The sequence below is a fragment of the Hemicordylus capensis genome, chromosome 10 (assembly GCF_027244095.1).
Source record: "Hemicordylus capensis ecotype Gifberg chromosome 10, rHemCap1.1.pri, whole genome shotgun sequence".
In the NCBI taxonomy this organism is placed as follows: Eukaryota; Metazoa; Chordata; class Lepidosauria; order Squamata; family Cordylidae; genus Hemicordylus; species Hemicordylus capensis.
Window position 1 is genome coordinate 11,912,036 of NC_069666.1, and position 19,947 is coordinate 11,931,982.

General features: G+C 44.0%; 1 protein-coding gene across 1 annotated transcript in view; it reads left to right on the forward strand.

The window, feature by feature from the left end:
• LOC128335146 (NAD(P) transhydrogenase, mitochondrial-like) overlaps positions 1-19,947 on the forward strand; it is a 74,397-nt gene that overhangs the window by 12,710 nt on the left and 41,740 nt on the right. Inside the window, exons 3-9 of the mRNA XM_053273039.1 lie at positions 2,159-2,388; positions 4,047-4,264; positions 10,047-10,134; positions 12,388-12,476; positions 12,698-12,885; positions 13,992-14,125; positions 18,144-18,335. Coding sequence (XP_053129014.1) covers positions 2,159-2,388; positions 4,047-4,264; positions 10,047-10,134; positions 12,388-12,476; positions 12,698-12,885; positions 13,992-14,125; positions 18,144-18,335 — 1,139 coding nt within the window. The remainder of the gene's footprint in view (positions 1-2,158; positions 2,389-4,046; positions 4,265-10,046; positions 10,135-12,387; positions 12,477-12,697; positions 12,886-13,991; positions 14,126-18,143; positions 18,336-19,947) is intronic.

A 19,947-nucleotide genomic window follows, 5' to 3' on the forward strand; every position in this document is an offset into this window, starting at 1 on the left:
CTCCCCCCCCCACTGCCTGCCCCCTGTCCTAACTGCCCGGTCGTGTGAGCGACCTCATTATGTGGCTGAAAACCCAGGTTCGCCATAAGGTTTACAGTTAGCAGGGGTCATCTGATCATGGGTGGCTGAACTTGGTATTGCCGTGCCTGAGGTGAAGTGCTAAATGCTGCCCCACCCCAAGCCCCTGGTGGGGGCCAACCCCATTTCAAAACAAACCCCTGCAAGCTTTGAAAGTGGCCTTGGGGTTGGGGGGAGGGGGGTGAGGAAAGATTGCCAGCAGCCTCCTCTTCTCTCTTCAGGCTTCTTCCAAGCTTTTCAAGGAGTATGAGGAGAGGAGAGTTGCATTTACATTTTTAAGTGTAAGATTTCAAAAATCTTAGAGGCAAACTCCTGGAAAATGTTAGGTATGAACCAGCTTTAATCAATGAACGTCAGTTTAGGGAGCATTCTTGGCTGTGCAACAGGTTTTGTGTGATCAGATTCCCCGAAGACCTACATGAAGGAATCTTCCTGTCTTTTGGTCTGTATCACAACAACTGCTTTCTATTGTTACAAATAATTGCATTTAACTCAAACCAAGGAAGAAGGGAGGGGGAAAATACCTCCTCCACCTCCTCCTCTTCTTCTCACTGCTGTCTTGTTTTTGGTTTTCCCCCCACCTCAAGAGTCTTTGAAGTTGAGGTTCTCACATCATTATTTGTGGCCTGCCCCACACCTTTTACAGAATAAACAGCATGGAAACGTTTGTAAGCAGTATTCCAGCCAAGGCTTTTATAAACCAAATGTTAATTTGTTATTCTTTTGGCATCTGCCAGTGTGTTCGTGTGACCGTGTGGATTGGCTGTGGAATGAAGCACTATAAAAACTTTTGACGGCAGAATGTTTCATCTTGGCAGTTCTATGTGTCACTAACAAACAAAAAACGAAAAACACCCCCACACACCTCATGCATGTGACCTCCATGGAGGGCAATTTGTGGGGTTTTTTTTGGTGTGACTAAAGAGTACTCATCATGAGTAAGGGCTTGTAGTGTTGGCCTCTCCATATTACTAAAACTTTACACAAAGGGCCCCAATCCAGTTGCTTTTCACCATAACTAGGATAATAAACAGCCTTTGAATGCTATAGGGATGGAGTGGAGAGGGGGATGATTTTCCTCTCTGGCTTCTTCTTTCTAGTATTTTGGAGATAACAACATAGGATCTAATTGTCCCTTTTTACCAGGGAAAGTCCCTATTTTCTGGAATCTGTCCCCGATAAATGAACAGCTTACTGTGCAGTGCCCTGCTAATGGAAGGGTAGAGCATGTGCACTGACTCTGTATGATTCCAAACCACGTTGACACTACTACCGAGTTCACAGAGCCTCCACAGCCCCTAGTTATTGCATCACCATTGTAACGACCTTGCTCCCATTGGGAATAAATGGACTGGCATTGCTAGAGCGGTGACACAGTTCTTAGGAGCCACAGAGGCTCTGTGAGCTTGTTAGCAGCAAGGATACAATTTGGAATTACATAAAGGCACTGTACACACCCCACTCTGGGGTGACCCCATTTTGCTCATTGTCATAAGAACAGCCCTGCTGGATCAGGCCCAAGGCCCATCTAGTCCAGCATCCTGTTTCACACAGTGGCCCCCCAGATGCCACTGGAACCCTACAGCAGGAGTTGAGGGCATGTCCTCTCTCCTGCTGTTACTCCCCTGCAACTGCTACTCAGAGGCATCCTACCTTTGAGGCTGGAAGTGGCCCTCTGACCAGGAGGAGGCAAGAGGGAGAGGTAAAACAGCCGTGGAGAGACCAGTGGCATGGCAACTAGGAAGTCCCCTGATTGTTGAGTCAAATTAAGATTGTGAGATTGTGAAATAATGGCAAAGATGTCCGCTAGGAAGTCCCTATTCAAGTCTCATCTCAGCTATGATCTCAATAGGTGTCTTTAGGTAAACCAGTATTTCTTGCTCTCCATCTGCATTATGCATATAACAACACTGCTTACACTGAAGAGCTGTTGTAAGAATTACTGAGAATCTTGATGATATATACATGTAGTCCTTTGAATGGTTAAGACATACTATCTGCATGCTAACTACAGTACCACTTATTTCATTGACTTTTCTTTGTGTGTGTTTGTCTGTGTGTATGTTTTTACTTTATTTAGGAATTCGCTACAAGGACCTTATTGTTGGTGTTCCCAAGGAAATATACAAAAATGAGAAGAGAGTAGCTCTTTCCCCTACTGGCGTCCAAGCTTTAGTTAAGCAAGGCTTTAATGTACAAGTGGAACATGGAGCTGGTGATGAAGCAAAGTTCTCTGATGATCTATACAAACAAGCTGGAGCAAAAATTGGGGACTTGAAAACTGTGTTTGAATCGGATATTGTTTTAAAGGCAAGTTTGTCGTTTACAACTCCAGCAGTCATTTTAAATTGACTTATAATTGGTATTTAACCCCATTAAAATTAATCAAAATTGCTAGGGTAGACTGAGATCTTTGCTCAAGGCAGGGCCAGCTCTGGGGGATCTGGCACCCTGATGCAACATTCTGTTGAGCGCCTCCCCCCCCCCCAGCTATAGTAAAAAATGAAAATTCAAAATAAATACAATTAGTGTGTATTCAAAATTTTACTTAATTATGTACATAATATGTATATAATATAATTATAATTATATTACTCCTATACTTAAAGAGCTATTTGGCTACCAATACGCTTCTGGGCAAAATACAAGGTGCTGGTTATAATCGATAAAGCCCTACACAGCTTAAGCCCTGGGTATTTAAGATAATGGAGCAGTCTCGGTGAGAGAGAGAGAGAGAGAGAGAGAGAGAGAGAGAGAGAGAATGGAGCGGTCTTGGCGAGAAAAAGAGAGTCCGTTCCCTGTCGTTCCAGAGGTCCCCGTCCTCCTCCTGTCACAGGCAGCCCCCCCCCCACAGCACTTTCTCTCCCCACCGGGCTCCCTCCTCCCTGCCATTTTTGCCCGCCCGCCGCAGGGCTCCCTTGTGGGGCCGCTGGCCACCTCCTCCGTCATCACTGTGTCTGGTGCCATTTTCTTCTCACCGCCTCCCGCCAATTCAAGCTGCTGCATGGCCGAGGGGGTGGCTGTGGAGGTGCATGTGTGTCCTTCTACACCCCCACCCCTGGCAGCGGCAGAAGATATCAGAGCAATGCTGTGGCCTGCTGCTTGGCCCGGTGTCGCTTCCTAACTGTGAGATACTTAATAGACTTCACTGCACAGGTGCGCCTTGCAACTGGGAAGCGACGCCGGGCCAAACAGCAGGCCATAGCGTTGCTCTTGTTCAGACGCTCCTGCTGCTGGTGGGGAGGTGTAGTCAGTAGGACACACACGCACCCCCGCAGCCATCTCGTCAGCTGTGCCGTGGCTGGAATTTAATTTTTTTTTAAGGAGGTATCATCAGCTCGACGCCCTCCTGATGACTGCGCCCCGATGCGGCGCATCTTCTGCTTACTGGTAAGAGCTGACCCTGGCTCAAGGAGTACTTCCCCCAAAGCAGATGAATTTTGTAGGATTTTGTAAATGGATTTTGTTTGATGGATTTTGTAAATTAGAAAGATTCAGATTATTGGAGGGAAATCACAAAACTTAGAAGGATTAATGTTTATACAGTGTGAATGACATCAGGAAGGTTCCTCCTGGGTTATACTGATGATGCAAGACGATCAAGAATTAGTTAATAATTTCATCAGCTTAGCTCAGATTTCCCAATACAGGGAAACATTTGCAAGGGCTACATACTGAAGGCTGGCTGAATAGAGTTTGTATATAATATGCTATACATGGCTAATTTTGATGCCTCAGGTGAAATTCATAGTAGGTAGGGAAGAGACTGATGTGGTCAGGAGCCATGTATTGAACTGGAATTTATTTATTCATTTTTGAAATGCCTTTCCCCCCAGAAAAATTTAGTAACAATGCATCATGGTTTTCGAGAATTATTACACCACCTGAGTGAATGGACTTCATAATTTTTTTTAAAAAATGTTTCCCAAGAAGCCAGGCAATAAAATGTAGCCCTTCTTTTTTCTAAGGTCAGAGCTCCAGTCTTTAATGAAATATTAGGAGTACATGAGACAGCCCTGCTCAAGGAGAAGGCAACACTTGTCAGCTTCATCTACCCAGCTCAGAATCCAGACCTCCTAGACAAGCTTGCTCAACGCAAAGCCACCGTCCTGGCAATGGACCAAGTTCCTCGAGTCACTATTGCTCAAGGATATGATGCCTTAAGCTCAATGGCTAACATTGCAGGGTCAGAATCCACAATATTCTCTCTATGCTGATGTTTTGTTTATGTTGGGCTTGCTGTGCATTCTGCTTTACATGGCCTCGCTTCTTATGACCTTGCCTGTACAATTCTCAGTTGCTTCTTATTTTGCAATAGCAAAGGACTAGAGAGACTGAGACACCATTTCCATTATTAATGAAATACCACTCCTTTGAAGAAGAGGGGAAAAATCCCTGTACTTTGGAGGTGGAATGATCGATTTCTTAAGTCTGGGACATTGTTGAGCATGTATGAATGGGTGTGCTTTATTACCCAGCTTTACTACCCATTGTACTACTGATTTGCTTTACTAACCCAACTGCTCAAGAACTTGTTTATTCATTCTGCAAAGGAGGATGGAGTGTCCAGGAAGGCTAGGATCTGCCTTAGAGGTAAGGGAACATTAGCCACCTAGTCTCAAAGAAAAAGCTGTTGCTTTGGGAGGAGGAAGAAACCTGGGGCATACTAAGAAGAATGGCACTGAATGGCCCCTGGGCTGCATTGATTGCTTCTTCCCAAATGACCATTAGAATGCACTGATGTTTTGATGTGATTCTTTTTAGTATGTTCCTAGTAGATTCCCCCATGTGGGGCACCTATAATTCTGCCTGGACCCTCCAGGCTCCCCGAAGAATTGGGCACAATCTTCTTGGGTGTGCTGGAGAATGCCTATCAGCCATTAATTAGCCATCCATGATTTAAAGAACAAATGGCTAACCTATGGTCAAACAGTTGTAGGCAACCACAAAGATTTGAAATTTTGCTGCCATTGGGGGGGAAAAAGAATTGCACACTTCAGTCTGATTTACATAAATGCTGAGTAGATTCAGAGCAAATTACGAGCTGTGCAGGACCCCACACAAGGGTCAGGATGTGACAGGATTGAAAGTAAGTATCAGAACTTGCTTTCAGTCCCGTTACATCGTTGTTGGGCAGGGGGTTGTGGCAGTTAGATCGAATTGTATCTAGCCTTGATTGGTTCCAGCTATCCAGCTGTTCTACATAAAGAAATGGGGGTTGGGAACTGCTAACAGAATGGTTGGCACTGGTTATTACTAGATGACATCCTGGCTAAATTACTCAGCAGAAGAACTGTTGAAATTATATAGTTCTTTCAGGTAACTCCTGAGTAGTACTATAAAGTTACTTAGTCTGGATGCTGCTCAATATTTTTAAAAATCTGCTACCCCGTTAATCAGGGCATATTTTAGTCTGGATGCTAGCCACTGATTAATGATAGTACCAATCTTCTTGCAAAATCATTTCTTACTGGTCAATAAACTTTGACTGCAAAATAATTGGTGACTCTTATACAAAAGATACAGTATGGGAGACTTCCAAGCAACAAAACCAGAGAGCTGGGGGTTTCCTGCCTCATAGAACGGTGGCTTCTGCAGGAGATTTAAAAAAGAAAGAAAGCAAAATAACCTTTTCAAAACCGTTGTTCTATACATGGGCCCAATAATGTCTGACTCAGTTGCACAACAGATGTGTTCTGACATGAGTTTAGTATACTAGTCTTATTTCCCACAATGCTCTTTCATGCAGGTAAAACTAAAGCACAAGATAAACATTACCCTTTTGGAAAAATCAAGGTGTGAATGAATACAGTTGTTCAAATTTGATTCTGCTGTGCTTGAAGGGGAGGGTGCAAAACAGTCAGTCATGCTGTGTTTCTGTGTGATCTGATGCTAGGGGGTGTGCTCACGCACACAGGACTGGTTTGGTGCCAGGCTATAACTCCGGAGATCTTTCCTATATCTTTAACAATCCTTCTACAGCTGTTATTTTCTGCTTCTCATCCCTTGCACCATACTCACCTGCCTGCTGTGGGCAAAATATGAATCCTTCTTGCTTCAGCAGGGAAGAGGGCAGGGACCAGACTGCAGGAAAGAGCAGAGGTGGTAGAAAAACATAGAATTAGAAATGCCTAGAATTAGAAACACATAACCCTTGCTTCCAGTACTAAATGAAAAGCCTCATTTGGGTGATAGAATCATGATCTATATAGGCGAAGTCACTGTACCTGCACAGCTTTATGGTGAAAGCCTGCTGTGCCTGGCATTTATTCAATTTGTTACTATGTCAGTTAACTTAGTTAAACTGCAAAGGGAATGAGAACTTTTAATGAGACAGGCATGATCTCTGAGTTACAAACTGGCAATCCTAAATATACGTGAAGAAAACTCGTAGAATCTTCTGGAAGATGAGAAGGAAAAAGATTCATACTACTTATCTTATGGCATGTCTTATTTTATGGGAATACATTATAATCTTAGGACCATATTTGCACCTTTTCAGCAGATGTGTATAGTGTCATCTCATCTAGTTGAAACTATGTGGAGAAAAGATGTTATCCAATGCTAGTGCTTAAGAAGCAAACAATGCTAGTGCTTAAGACGCAAACAAGAGCTTGAAAAATAGGGTGGTCAGCTAGAAACCTTGATTTGAGGGATTAGTAGTAACACTGTACCAGGAGCAATTACACCTGATTTAACATCTCCCAGACATGCAACACTAAAAAGATGCAAGAACATTCTTTGAATTCAGAGCTGGCAAGCCTGTTTTAGTGTCTTGACCAAATTGATTCTGATTGAGATGAAGTGGTTTGAATTCTAAACCATTTCAAGATGCAATCTGTGTACATAATTGGTATAGCATTTAAACCAGTTTGTTGGATTTTTTAAAACAACAACAACAAAAAAATCCTCAACAGCTTTGAAATCGGTTCCAAATGTGAATTGATTCAAAATGTGTTTATTTCTGAATGGCCATGACTGGCCCCAAAAGGTTTGGCTCATGATCCACTCTCAGCATGATATGAAAGCTTCAGTCTTCTGTGTACTTACTTGGAAGCAAGTCTTGTTAAAATCAATGGGACTTACTTCTGAGTAAACATAATTAGGACTGGAATGCTAGTGGCTCACTCAAAAAAACTACCTAACTTTGGGGAAAAGGAGAAAGAGTTGAGCAGGGGATAATTTAAATCAGTTTGTGAGGCTATCATTTTAAAAGATATTTTTCTCACACAGGCTCTGATCCGGGTGTTTTACTATGGGCTGAAGTGAAAGGACCTCCAGTTTTCACTGCTCCATTTGCTAGTACTGACACACACACACACACCCTGCACCTAGACTCCATGTGAAGTGATGCTGTGTCATGATAGACTGTTCTTTTGGGAACATTCTGAGTCAGGTGGACTGAACAGTGATGTAGCAGGTTGGAGTGGGTCCTGGGACAAAAAGTGAAGATAGGCGGCCCATCCCCGCATCCCCGCTCCCACCTTCTTTTGGAGAGTTGGAAGGGGGAGAGTGAAGAGTGAGCTGTTGCTTAGCTGTGGGACCCCTCTCCTTCAGGGGTCCAGGGACATCCCCTCTCCCATTCATTTATAGCTATACCCTTGGGAATGATGGGTCCTGAAAGGTGCTCCACCATTGCTTCCATTTAAAAGGCAGCAGTAGACCATTCATTTTTTTAAAAAAGAAAGACCACCCTCATTGCTGCCACCTTGGTAGGTTCCCCCCCCCCAAAACCTTAACAAATATTGCTGCCTCTGAGATTAAAATTGTCAGGGGACAGTACTTTTCACACCACTTTCCTCCATGCCAGGAAAAGCATCACCTATGAAATATCTCTGTTAGGCATCAGCCGAAGGCACAGACCCACCGTTCATTAAAAGCAAAAATAAAGTCCAAAAGGCCACTATCAAGACTGATGGCCTGGAAATAGGCAGAGAGTTCAAGAAGGGGTATGCTATCTGCAAACAGCTGAAGAGCCAGACCAGATTCAGCAACTTGATAGGACTAGGTGGGACCCTTTTGGATACTTGTATCATGGAATCTCTGCTGGACAGATAACTGCAGTGGTTATGCTGAGATCAGGAGTTCCTTCCTGAGATCAGTAGCTCCTTCCAGCTGCAAGCTGTTATGCTGGTGTCAGGAGTAAGGAGATCGGACCCTCCTGTCAGAACCTTTGTTTTCAAAGGCCTAGCATCTTTCAGCAACTGTCATTGTGACTTGGTGGCACCAACATGCAACCGACAGGGACTAAACTTGCACAACAATTTCAAGCAGTCACCATATGCTCAAATAACTGCCCATGAGTCGACCTTCAGTTCTATAGACTTGTAGGCAGTGTGAATGCAGGCATGGTTACAATTATTCCTTCAGTTTACATGACAGGGGGATTCCCTTGCTAATCAGCAATCATGTAAACCCTGCGTGAAGTGTAGAACAAGGCAAACATTGCATCGACTTTCAAAATAATGTTTATGTTGGAAATGTTATGTTGGGCAGCATCCATGGATGTGGATTTCCGTAACATGCTTCCAAAATGTTTCCCTCCTTCCACAATTTTTAAAGGATTTAAACTTCTTGTTCTCTTTTCAAAGAAACGCAATGAACTGAGTTTAAAGGCTGCCTCATACAGAGCCAGTTTTAAGCTTAGATACACCTTAATCAGTCTTAATCTTAGATATGCCTTTATGGGAGGGTGCTTGTCTCCCAAATTAAAAAGGAATTCACTCCCTTCTCCTGCACCTCCTTTGTCGTCGTCTTCTTCAGAATAATAACAACTACTTTGTTGGCCACACCATATCTTCACCTGAGAAGATCTGGGAGGGGTCACTCAACGACCCCACTTTCCTAGAACATCATTGAGTTTAGCATAATTGCAACCAAGATTTAGTGATTCGTCATGATTTCAACAATACTAGGTAGAAGTACTAGATAACATATAGATCCAGCTCCTGATGGATTATGCTATTTCCCCTTCCTTAGGGAAATGTTTTCAGGCAGTGCACACTTGAGATGCATAGCACAGAAATAACTGTTTTGCAGTGGAAACAGTCTAGGGGAGCAAAGACAAAGAGTCATCAAGGCACAAGGAATGAAGTGTCATTCTTCAAATCAGCTTGATCTCTGAATCTGAGAATTTCATGTCAATGAGTCTATTTATTTGTGTTTCTACTGACTGGCTAGAGAAAAGAGTTACTCTAAGCAGATGCTCTAGCTATCCCTATATTTCAGGGACAGTCTTTGTTTCCCAGTTCCCATTCAACACGCTTCATCATTGCTGAAGAGGTCCCAGAGGGATTTCACTAAATGTGGTTTGAAAGCCAAAGAAGGAACCTTGCATGTTGACAACCATGCAGTCATAATGCTCTTGCATGGTGATTGCTTGATTTGTGTAGCTGCTAGAGTTGTTGAGGGGTGATATTTGAGGAGAGATGCACACTTTCTATAGACATGATGGGAATGACTGTCACTGTTTATTATCCCTTCAGTCTTGCTAGTCAGCTTTCTAAAGTTGCTGCTGTGCTGAGTGAGGATAGGATATGACTAGCTTTTACAGGGACCCCAAGAGAACAGAGGGTATGAAACATGAAACACCTTAACAATGAGCCTCCCCCCCCCGCCATCCCCATCCAAAGTACCCGGGCTGTAATAAATATTTCATTCCCCACCTTGTTCCACTCCCTTGGCATGCATGCCTTTTTCTCCAGCAATATTCTATTAGGCACTTAGAAGCATGCTGCAAGCACTGATATACATTGTTATGGCAGTCGAATGTATTTTTTCACTTAGACAATTTATTTGCTGGAGATGCTCTATATCAGTTGTTTGTTTTCCTGGGTTGCCTATTAATTCTCCCTTTGATTGCTTTTTAAAAAGTGTTTAAGTTTGTCTCCATTTATTTACAATATGTAACAATGAGCCAATAAGTACTCTTTGCCTTCCTGCCTTCCTTCCCCCCTCTCTCTCTCTAGGTACAAGGCTGTAGTCCTGGCAGCCAATCATTTTGGAAGGTTTTTTACTGGGCAAATTACTGCAGCTGGAAAGGTTCCTCCAGCAAAGGTATGTATCCTACCATGATTTTCTGTGAAGTAAAAGCATGTTGAGACCTCATTTGTAACTTTCCCTTCTCTCTGGAGGATGAGGGAAATTGCATTTAGTTAGTTTACAAATGTACATATTAAAGGGCAAATATATGAGCACACAGCAATTTGCAAAGCAGTTGTAAACGCAAGGTGGAATCAGGGCAACTTGCAGATTCCAAGCGGTTATGAGCACTTGCTCAGTTTCTCTAATGAAACTTTTCTTTCAAGCATCCTTTATCTATTTCTAAAAGAGCTGAAAATTTTATGATCATTATGGATGTATAACTGGAACTCTTGCGGGTGAGGGGGAGACATCTCATGGTAATCCACAGATTTGTTGATTTTAAAAAAAAAAATCTGAAGAAAAAATGTCCAAAGGGGGGCAAAATACTCCAAAACTGCCCCAATGTAACTCAGTGGAGTGGAATGTTCGATGACTCAGAAGGTAGTTAACAGACAACCAGATGGGCAAATTTAATGGTAAGAGCTTGAACAAAAAAAGCAGGAAATTTATCTGCTTCAAGACTACTTCCTCAAGTCAGTCACAGCCCTTTTGGCATCTGAGGGGGAAATGTGCCTAAAACTTTCACCAGGTAAACATGCACTGCAGGGATATAGTGCAGCACTTTGTTGTGGGTCCATAACTTGTCCCACATATTCAGAACCAAACCTATGTTTATATTCCCAACATCTATCTGCAGCCCTGTGTCTGACTTCTGGGTTAGCCTTTTGCATTTCAGCAGAACAAACAGAATGGCTTCTTGTGCATTAGTTGGTCACACATACCTGCCTAGTTGAAGCTCAAAGAGGGAAAGCCAATCGACACATTATCGTTTTACTATTTTTGCTAATTTTGTTTTCGCTGCTATTCAGTGAGATCAGACATGATGTAGAAACAGGATCTATTTGAACTAAGATTTATTTGACAGCCCTGGATTGGTGCTGCAGGTAGTCACCACATTTTGGTTTGTTTGGCTCTTGCCCCTTCTTCTGATCTCTCATGAACCAGGCTTGCCTCTCTCTGTGTGAGAGCCTGGCAAGGGCTGAGCTACTGCTTCAAAGCATGATTAAACCACAATTACGGGTTTAGACATCACACGAAACCATGATTAGGGCAAACCAACCAACTCCAAAGCCTTGGGTTCAGATTGTGGTTTGACCACCTGAGGTAAATCACAGTTGTTTACTGGCATGGATTTGGACATACTATAAACCACAGTTAGATGGGGGGGGACGGGACACCATGATCCTGCATGATGTCTGACTCTATTAATTAAGTATACTTATATTTTGCTTTTCAACAAGAACACTCACAACTTGGTTTACAAAGCCAGAAAAAAATGAGAAAATGGTTCTCTGTCCCAAAGGTGTGTTTTTTGGTATAAAAAGAAATACCAGGGAAACACTGACGACAACCCCTGTGAGAGGTGCTGTGGTGAGTTGCATAGGAGCAGTGACTACCCCACCACTAAATATGGCCTGTCATGGACTACCAAAATGGGAGGCAACTCAAGCTGCCTGATCTACAAAGAAGGAGCAAGCAGCGTGCCCTCTGTCCTTGTCCTGGGGTTGGCACATGCTTCTGCTTGCCCTTCCTTGCTCTGTCAAGCACCTGTGCTGTTGCCTGTGGTTTTGCCATGCCTGTCTCTCACTGTGTCCATGCTTGGCACTGGGACAAAGAGAAACGGGGGTCAGCGGGATTTGGAGGTAGCAGAAGCTGTCTGAGCCAGTAGGGCAGAGTGGCGGGGATACCCCAGGACAAGGGCAGAGTGTGTGCCAGAAGGAGATAGGTGGGGCTATCCAGCCCAGGGGGTGGGGCAAATGATAGACTTGCATTGGACGGCCCAGTGTATTGAGCCAGTGACTGTTACTCAAGATAGACAGTCCAGGGGGTGTCCATCTTATGTTTCTTTTTAGATTATGAGCCCTTTGGGAACAGGGATCAATTTTATTTATTTATTATTTCTCTGTGTAAACCACTTTGGAGACCTTTGTTGAAAAGGGGTATATAAATGTTGTTGTTGTTGTTTTGTTATGACAAGCAGCACTGGCTAAACTTCTGTACAGTTATGAAAGCTACAGGAGCCCTCAGCCCTGTGCACTTGGTCCCTCACTTGCACAAACAGCTGCTGTGAATCAAGAGCCCAGGGACTGCAGTGATGAGCATCCATGTGTGGTTGGATTACGGCTAGCGTCTGCCTGTCTGTTTTTGCCTTCTTCTCCTTTCTAGATGCTAATCATTGGTGGTGGTGTAGCTGGCTTGGCTGCAGCTGGAGCAGCCAAATCTATGGGAGCCATTGTCAGGGGATTTGATACCAGGTATAGTAGCTCAATTAGTGGTGTAGGCATACCCCTTATCTACATGTGGCCTACAGTGTAGAGGGGCTGGCCCTTCCGTGAGGCGAAGTGAAGCTGTTGCCTCAGTCAGTGGGTGCGGATGGGCAAGAGGCACCACCCCACGTTTCCTCAGCATCATCAACTACCTGCAGCCCGGAAAACATCAAATTAACTTCTTGTCATTTTCACCATGTTCCTTGCAGGGCACCAGCTTTGGAGCAATTTAAATCCCTTGGCGCAGAACCCTTAGAAATCAGTGTTGCTGAAGCAGGAGAAGGTGTCGGAGGTTATGCGAAAGAGATGTCCAAGGAGTTTGTCGAAGCAGAAATGGCATTGTTTGCCAAACAGTGTCAAGAGGTGGATATTGTTATCAGCACTGCCCTTATTCCAGGTACTGTATAACTGCGTAACAACCGCAGACTGGTTTAGAAAAATATGATCTTACTCAGGAGCCCACAAATCTCGTCAACCAGGGTGCCAACATGGGATGCAGGCTAATATTTATCCGGTGTGCTAGAATTCAGAAATATCCCATGATCCAAGTCCTCCTGGACTATATCACTTCCGGCTACCAGCGAAGATAGACATGATTTGAATGCTCCACCACATCAGAAAGTTTCTGGAGAGCAAGCCAGAGAAGGAGAAGGGTGGCAGTTTCAGGTTCCTGGGAGGCCATTAAGGATACAAGATGTATGGTGACCTGGCAGCCCTATTTATTCAAGTGTAACCTTATACCTTGTCAGGATGCCATGTTTCCTGGTTGCTTGGGTGGCCCTGTGGAGTTTGGAGAAGGGCATGGCATCCCTCCTGTGGGGATTTCGTTCCCTTCAGGGGGCAGTAGGGATGAGAAGGGTCCAGGCTGGTCAGATCCCAGTGGGGTTGGCAGGGCAAGGCAGGGAGAGCGGCAGGAAACAGCTCCAGAGAGACAGCTAGTTCGGGTGTGGAAGGAAGCAAGGTCAGGAAGGGGGAGGGGCTAGAAGTAGGCTTTAAGCCCCATCAGCTTTGCACTGGGGTATTTAAAGACAAGACAGCTGATGAGGAGGAGTTGCTTCTGAGTATGGGAGCCAGGAGTTCTCCAGGAGAAGGAACTGGCTGAATGCAGCAAGCCGGGAGGAGGACTCAGGTGACAAACTAACCTTCTCCCCTGGCTGTTCCTGAGGCTGATTCCCCCCCCCTTTTTTTTGGTGTTTATCCAGTCATTCTGGAGTTCAAGAAGAGCTAGGAGCACACCCCACCCCCTGGGAGTCTGGCATACCTATAATCTTATTTGTACAAGCAATCCTTGCATTGTTCTTACTTTTTGAAATCATCTTTTATCAAATATCCAGAGAGGCAGGAAGTATGGCAGAATGAGATCATTCGTCTCAAGTGTGACCCACAGACATCCTACCATTTGCTGGCACTTGTTCAGGAATTTATTTTTTTATTTATGGTGTGTTGTGTGAATATGATGAGCATTCTAATATTTGTTTCTCGTTCTTTTGCAACTTGCAACAGGGAAGAGGGCCCCCATCCTGATCACCAAGGATATGGTAGAGTCCATGAAGGATGGCTCAGTAGTAGTTGATCTTGCTGCTGAGGCTGGTGGCAATGTGGAAACCACACATCCTGGAGAACTTCACATTCACAAGGTCAGTTCATGGCCTGTCTTAGCCATCGGGGCTCTCTGGAATAAGACATTATATTTCTGTTGCATTTGTATCCTGCTCTTTTTCCAAGGTATCCATACATGGCATTCTCAGATCATCTCCTTTCCAAGTACTGGCCTGACCCATATCTTCTTAACTATACAGATAACTTGCTAGTGGTAAGAATGCTAATGGCATTACATCAGAAACACCCTTTAAAACCTTGTATTAAAAACTTGGCAAACATTGTTCTGGTACCTTAAGAACTCAGAACAGGGGCATAGCAAGGTTGTAGTGGGCCCAGAGACAAGATTTTAAAATGTCTCCTCCCCACCTCACTGAAGCTCAGCTCATGAAATAAAGAAAAATCCATGAAATCCATAAAAATTATGGATCTCCGAGACCTCAATCAGTTCATCAATACCTGCAAATTCCATATGACAACACTTCAAGGAATTCTTCCACTCCTCACCAGGGAGGAGTGGCTTGCTAAGTTAGATTTCAAAGAGGTATATTCTCATATCAAAGTTCAACACAACCACTGGAAGTACTAGAGATTTGCAGTAGGAAATTCAGTATTCCAGTACCGGGCCCTGCCCTTCGACTTGTCTGCAGCACCAAGGGGGTTTACCAAATGTATGTCAGCAATTGTGGCTCACCTGCGAACACAAGGTATTTTGTTCCTTTACCGTCCCCCTCCCCCCCCGGCCGGCCGGTGCCACCATTTTCTTCTTTCCCACCCGTGGCTATCTGGCAGCTCTCCAAACTCTCACAAGAGCTGCCACGCATGGGATTAGCCACGGGTATGTCTTAGAGAATTATATACATAGGAACATAGGAACCTGCCATATACTGAGTCAGACCATTGGTCTATCTAGCTCATTATTATCTTCACAGACTGGCAGAGGCTTCTCCAAGGTTGCAGGCAGGAATCTCTCTCAGCCCTATCTTGGAGAAGCCAGGGAGGGAACTTGAAACTTTCTGCTCTTCCCAGAGCGGCTTCATCCCCTGAGGGGAATATCTTGCAGTGCTCACATATCAAGTCTCCCATTCAGATGCAACCAGGGCAGACGCTGCTTAGCTGTGGGGACAAGTCATGCTTGCTACCACAAGACCAGCTCTCCTCTATAAAGGAGACCATCACGACCAGTTCTCATACAAGACCAGCTCTCCTCTATCTTCTTCTATAAAGAAGATAGATCCAGAGAAATATGCCGAAACCTGTAGAACTCTAGTGCAGGTGTGTGTACACTGTCATTTGTTAAAACAAACCAGGATTAAACTGCTGCTTTGCATTCTGGCTGTATTTGCATGAAATGCAGAACTGCATTTGAATGGGCCAGCGGTTTTGCAGACGTTATGTCAGAATGTGGGCAATTCAAGTTAGACACAGCGACAAAACTGAGGGTTCAGATTTGGAACTCCAGTCTGAACCCTTGGGTTGTAGTGAGTTTTGTCGCCACAACCCAAGGTTCCAGGCAGCCTGTGGTATGTCCAAATTCAGAACAGGCTGCTTGCCCTGGAACTGGAGTTAAGGGAGGAAGCTCCTCAACTCTGGCATGATTGGCTGTGCAGGCTGTCCTCCAGTGAAGAAGGAAGCCCACACAGCCAGATCCCCCTCCTCTCTGCAGTCTCGCTGACTGCAGGGATGCAATTCTCCAGTACATATGAATTCAGATGGGAAAGCGCCCAGGGGCGGGGGGGGGGCGGAACTGCAAGACTATTGGTCCTGTGGTTCTGCGTTACATGTGAATGGTTTGCTAACAAACCATGTGAATGGTTTGCATGTGAATGGTTTGCTAACAAACCACAGTTAAATCAAAATACAGTTCCATGAATTCAGACGTAATGGAAAACTGCACTTTAAAGTGAAAGCAAAAGTATTCAGTGTCATCCTAAGGAAGACAACAAGGGAAGGGAAGTGTGCAAGCCCACAGATTCCTTAAACTTTCTCACAATCAACTACGATTTAGATTATCATCTGAACCTTCCCATAGAACCTTCTAGGACCGAGGAAGTATTTTAACTGAAAGTTTGCCGTGACCAAACTTTCTCCAAGGAAAAGCCTTTCCAACTTTTTCCTCCCCTTTCTCTGACTCCCCAAAGTTTAACAATGTTTTCTGAAGCCCACTAGAGGTCACTGTGGCCCCATTATAGGGGAAGAACATGGTGTCCTTTGCAGGATCTAAAGGCCCTGACATTTGCCAAGGTGAGGTGTGAAAGTAATGGCTGAAGGGCAGCTCAAGATCTTCAAAGTCCCAATGCTGTGTTGAGTCTTGGAGGTTGGGTGCAGTCTGACAAGTGTTGCTTCTTCACAACACCCTTGAATTGTATGGAGTCTACATGGATGCCGTGCTTGTTGGATTGCTGTCATAAGTTGTCACTGTCTCTTGGACAGCCAAAGAGCCATCCCACCTTAGAGTTGCAAATTTCTCCTGATGCTGCCATGTTTGAATGTAATGTTTTTTTCCTCATTCCTGGTCACGCACAAAAGCCAGTGCTGTGGCTTTCATCTCATAAAGGATAAGGTGGAGGAGCTAGACTCAAGGTGGCTTTTGCTGGAATGCACCCTAATCTACTTATGAAAAGCTCAGTTTCCAACATTCCACCACACTGTAGCATGACCAAGGAAAAGAGTGCAAGGATTGGACTATGCAGATTGGCTGTAAGTGAGGGAACTATGCAAGCTGGCTGTGAATGTGGGAGATGGTAGAGGGGTACCTACCACATGCTCCAAACAGCAGGGTCACTACAAGCAGCTTTTGCTCCCATTTCAATAGTGTATCTGTTATGTACTGCCATAGAGGGAATGGCTTCCATTCACTCCTATGGGGAAAGCCAAGGTGCTACACTTTGAGATAACGTTGGACAATAGGCCTGTTCCTTCCTCTCACTCCTAACATTGGGTAGTTTGGTCTCCACCAACAGGGTTCATCTGCAGGACACACGTTGCAGTCCCAGAGGACCCCACAATATATGGACCTTCACTCTCTCTATATCCTGCCCAACGTAATGAGAGGAATTTTGGTAGTGATTTAACAAATGGGGGGGGGGGATTAAGCTACTAAGTATTTAAGCAGTATCATTCAAGAGCAAAGAATTGAAGCTTTTTAGCCTATTGGAAAGTAAACATGAGATCACTCCTGGTATTGTGTGTGTGGGTGTGTCTCCCACTAACTTCACAATCCCTGGACCAATATGAACCAAATCGGGTACAGTAGTAGGGACACATAGGTACACCTTAACGGCACAGTTTGTGATGATGTCATCCACTCTGATTCAAGATGGCGGATGCATAAACATTTGACACACAAGTGGGCTAACTTGTGAGCCGCCTAACTGATTTGAAACAAATTTGCTACAGCTGTAGGGACACCTCAGCAGCATAGTTTGTGATGATGTCATCCACCCCAATTCAAGATGGTAGACATGTGAATGTTTGCTGAAGTGGGCTAACTTGTAAGGATGGTAATTATCAATTAAGATTATAGTGGAAAGGAAAGCAGGCAGATTAGTTCTTACCAGATCAACTTGTTTAAGAATCGGAGGTTAGAATCTTGGATAAGCCCCATGTGTCTTTTGAGAGCCAGCATAGGGTAGTGGTTAGTGGATTAATTGGAGTGCAATTTATCTGAGAAGCACACTGTGTATCCATGATAGCATCAGACGAGAGGTGTTTTCAGACTTTTAAAATGCATTTTGCTTCTTAACTCTCAAAATAAGCACCATATGGCTGTAGCAATGGTTCCCCGGATGGCCTCCCACTGTTTTTCTGTCACTGGCTCTCTGTCAAAAATAAGGCCCTCCCCTCCTGAACAACAGAGCATGCTTTTTGTTTTAAAAAGCAACCCCTTAATTTGTAAAGCAAAGTGTCAGTCAGGCAAGTATGAAGCCATGCACATGGTTTGCTTTACTGCTGACTGTAAGATAACGACAGTCTGTGCAAAAAATGCATGAAAAGGTCTGAAGGCAATCCATGTGAAGGTTCTGATGTCCAATTTGTTTCATTCCCCATCCCCAGGGCGTGGTTCACATTGGTTACACGGACTTGCCAAGCCGAATGGCCACTCAGGCCAGTAGCCTTTATTCCAACAACATCTTGAAGTTATTAAAAGCAATTTCTCCAGACAAGGAGTACTTTTACTTTGAGCCAAAGGATGATTTTGATTATGGGACTATTGATCATGTCATTAGAGGGACTATGGTAATGAAGGTGAGTTTATTTTTAATTCCCTTTAAATTGAGTTAATGAAAGGTTTAACAGAAATGTGCAAAAAAAAGAAGAAGAGTGGGGGAAAGAAAATGAAGTACAGAGTTAAGAGCAGTCAGAATGGATTCTACACTTTGGCAATGAGCCCAGCATTGCAACTTGTGTTACAGACATACATTCCATCAAGTTTAACACGGGATCAGCCACCAATCTTGTCTCTGTTTTAGTATCCACTGTTAAATTAAGTTTTTTAAAAAATTAACACCTATATGTGTATTTCTTTTATATCGCCAACTTTCACCTTGCCCCCCTCCCTGCAATCACAAGCATTTAAAAATATTTTCAAAACTGCTCCAGGGATTGGGAAGGAGGTGTGTTGGTGAGGTGACATCACAGGTGCCAGGTGCCAAAAACATGCAAAACCAGTTTTTCAAAGTAACCCCAGGAGAGAAAAGGGTTGCTATTGTTAAATACTATTTCTGTACTGCTTTTCCACACACACATAACATTTACATAGCCGTTTACTTAAACACAGAATAATGAGAAGATGGTTCCTTGTCCTGAAGTGTTCACAATCTCAAAAGAAACAAGGGAGTCACCAGCAATAACCACTGAGAGGGATGCTGTGCTGGCCTGAATAGGCACAGTTGCTATCCCCTGCTAAGTATAAGAGAGCCACCACCTTAAATCTGGTGTCAGTCAGATATTTTTGTACTGAAGGCACTTCTAAACCATCCATTCCTATTTTAAAAAATCACCTCTCCCTTTACCTATACACATTTTTCTCAGTCTTAAGCATGTCTAGGGTACAACATTCTCATAGTGTGGGGTCTGGATTTTAAATGTTGCAAGTACTAAGACAAAATCCAGGCAAGCAAGAGTTTAATTACTTCAGCTCTCAAAACTGTCAAGACAAATTTGCGGATTGAATTAATTATTTGCAAAGAGAAATGAAACACTGAGCAATGATTCATTTTCCTAGTTCTTTGGAGTACCTGTGGGAGAGTTTGCTTTCGTCTAGTCTCAATATGTGCTGGAAACAAGAGGGGATGTAATTATCCTGAGGGTTATAGAAGATGGGTGGACAAGCTTTGCATAACTTTTGAAGTGATTTGGCTGATTGGGGGACTGGAGGATGTTTTTGTGACTGCATCACAGAAGGGTGGAAAAAGCAAGGGAATGCTCCTGACTGAACTTATACCTCATCTTGCAATGAGACTGGGCTAAAACATTAGTCATCTCTAAGAACAAAGAAGGGTTGGCTTAACATGGGCAAATTGAAACCCCGAGAAACAGCTGAAAGATGGATAATAGCAGGACAAGTTCATAGCTGGTCCCTCACATTTTAAATCCTAATATTATCCAACTAGTAACCTATGGGATGTCAGCATGGACGCCACCAATCCGTTCCGATTAAAGGAGAGGATTGCAGGGAAGCCAACACCACCAGCCAAAGAAGTCTCTGCAACAATAAGTGTAGGTCACATGATATCATGCCTCTGCATGATATCGTGTATCATGCCTCTGAGGCTAGAGGTGGCCCACAGCCACCAGACTAGTAGCCACTGATAGATTTGTCCTCCATGAATTTGTCTCTTTAAATTTTAAACCGCCC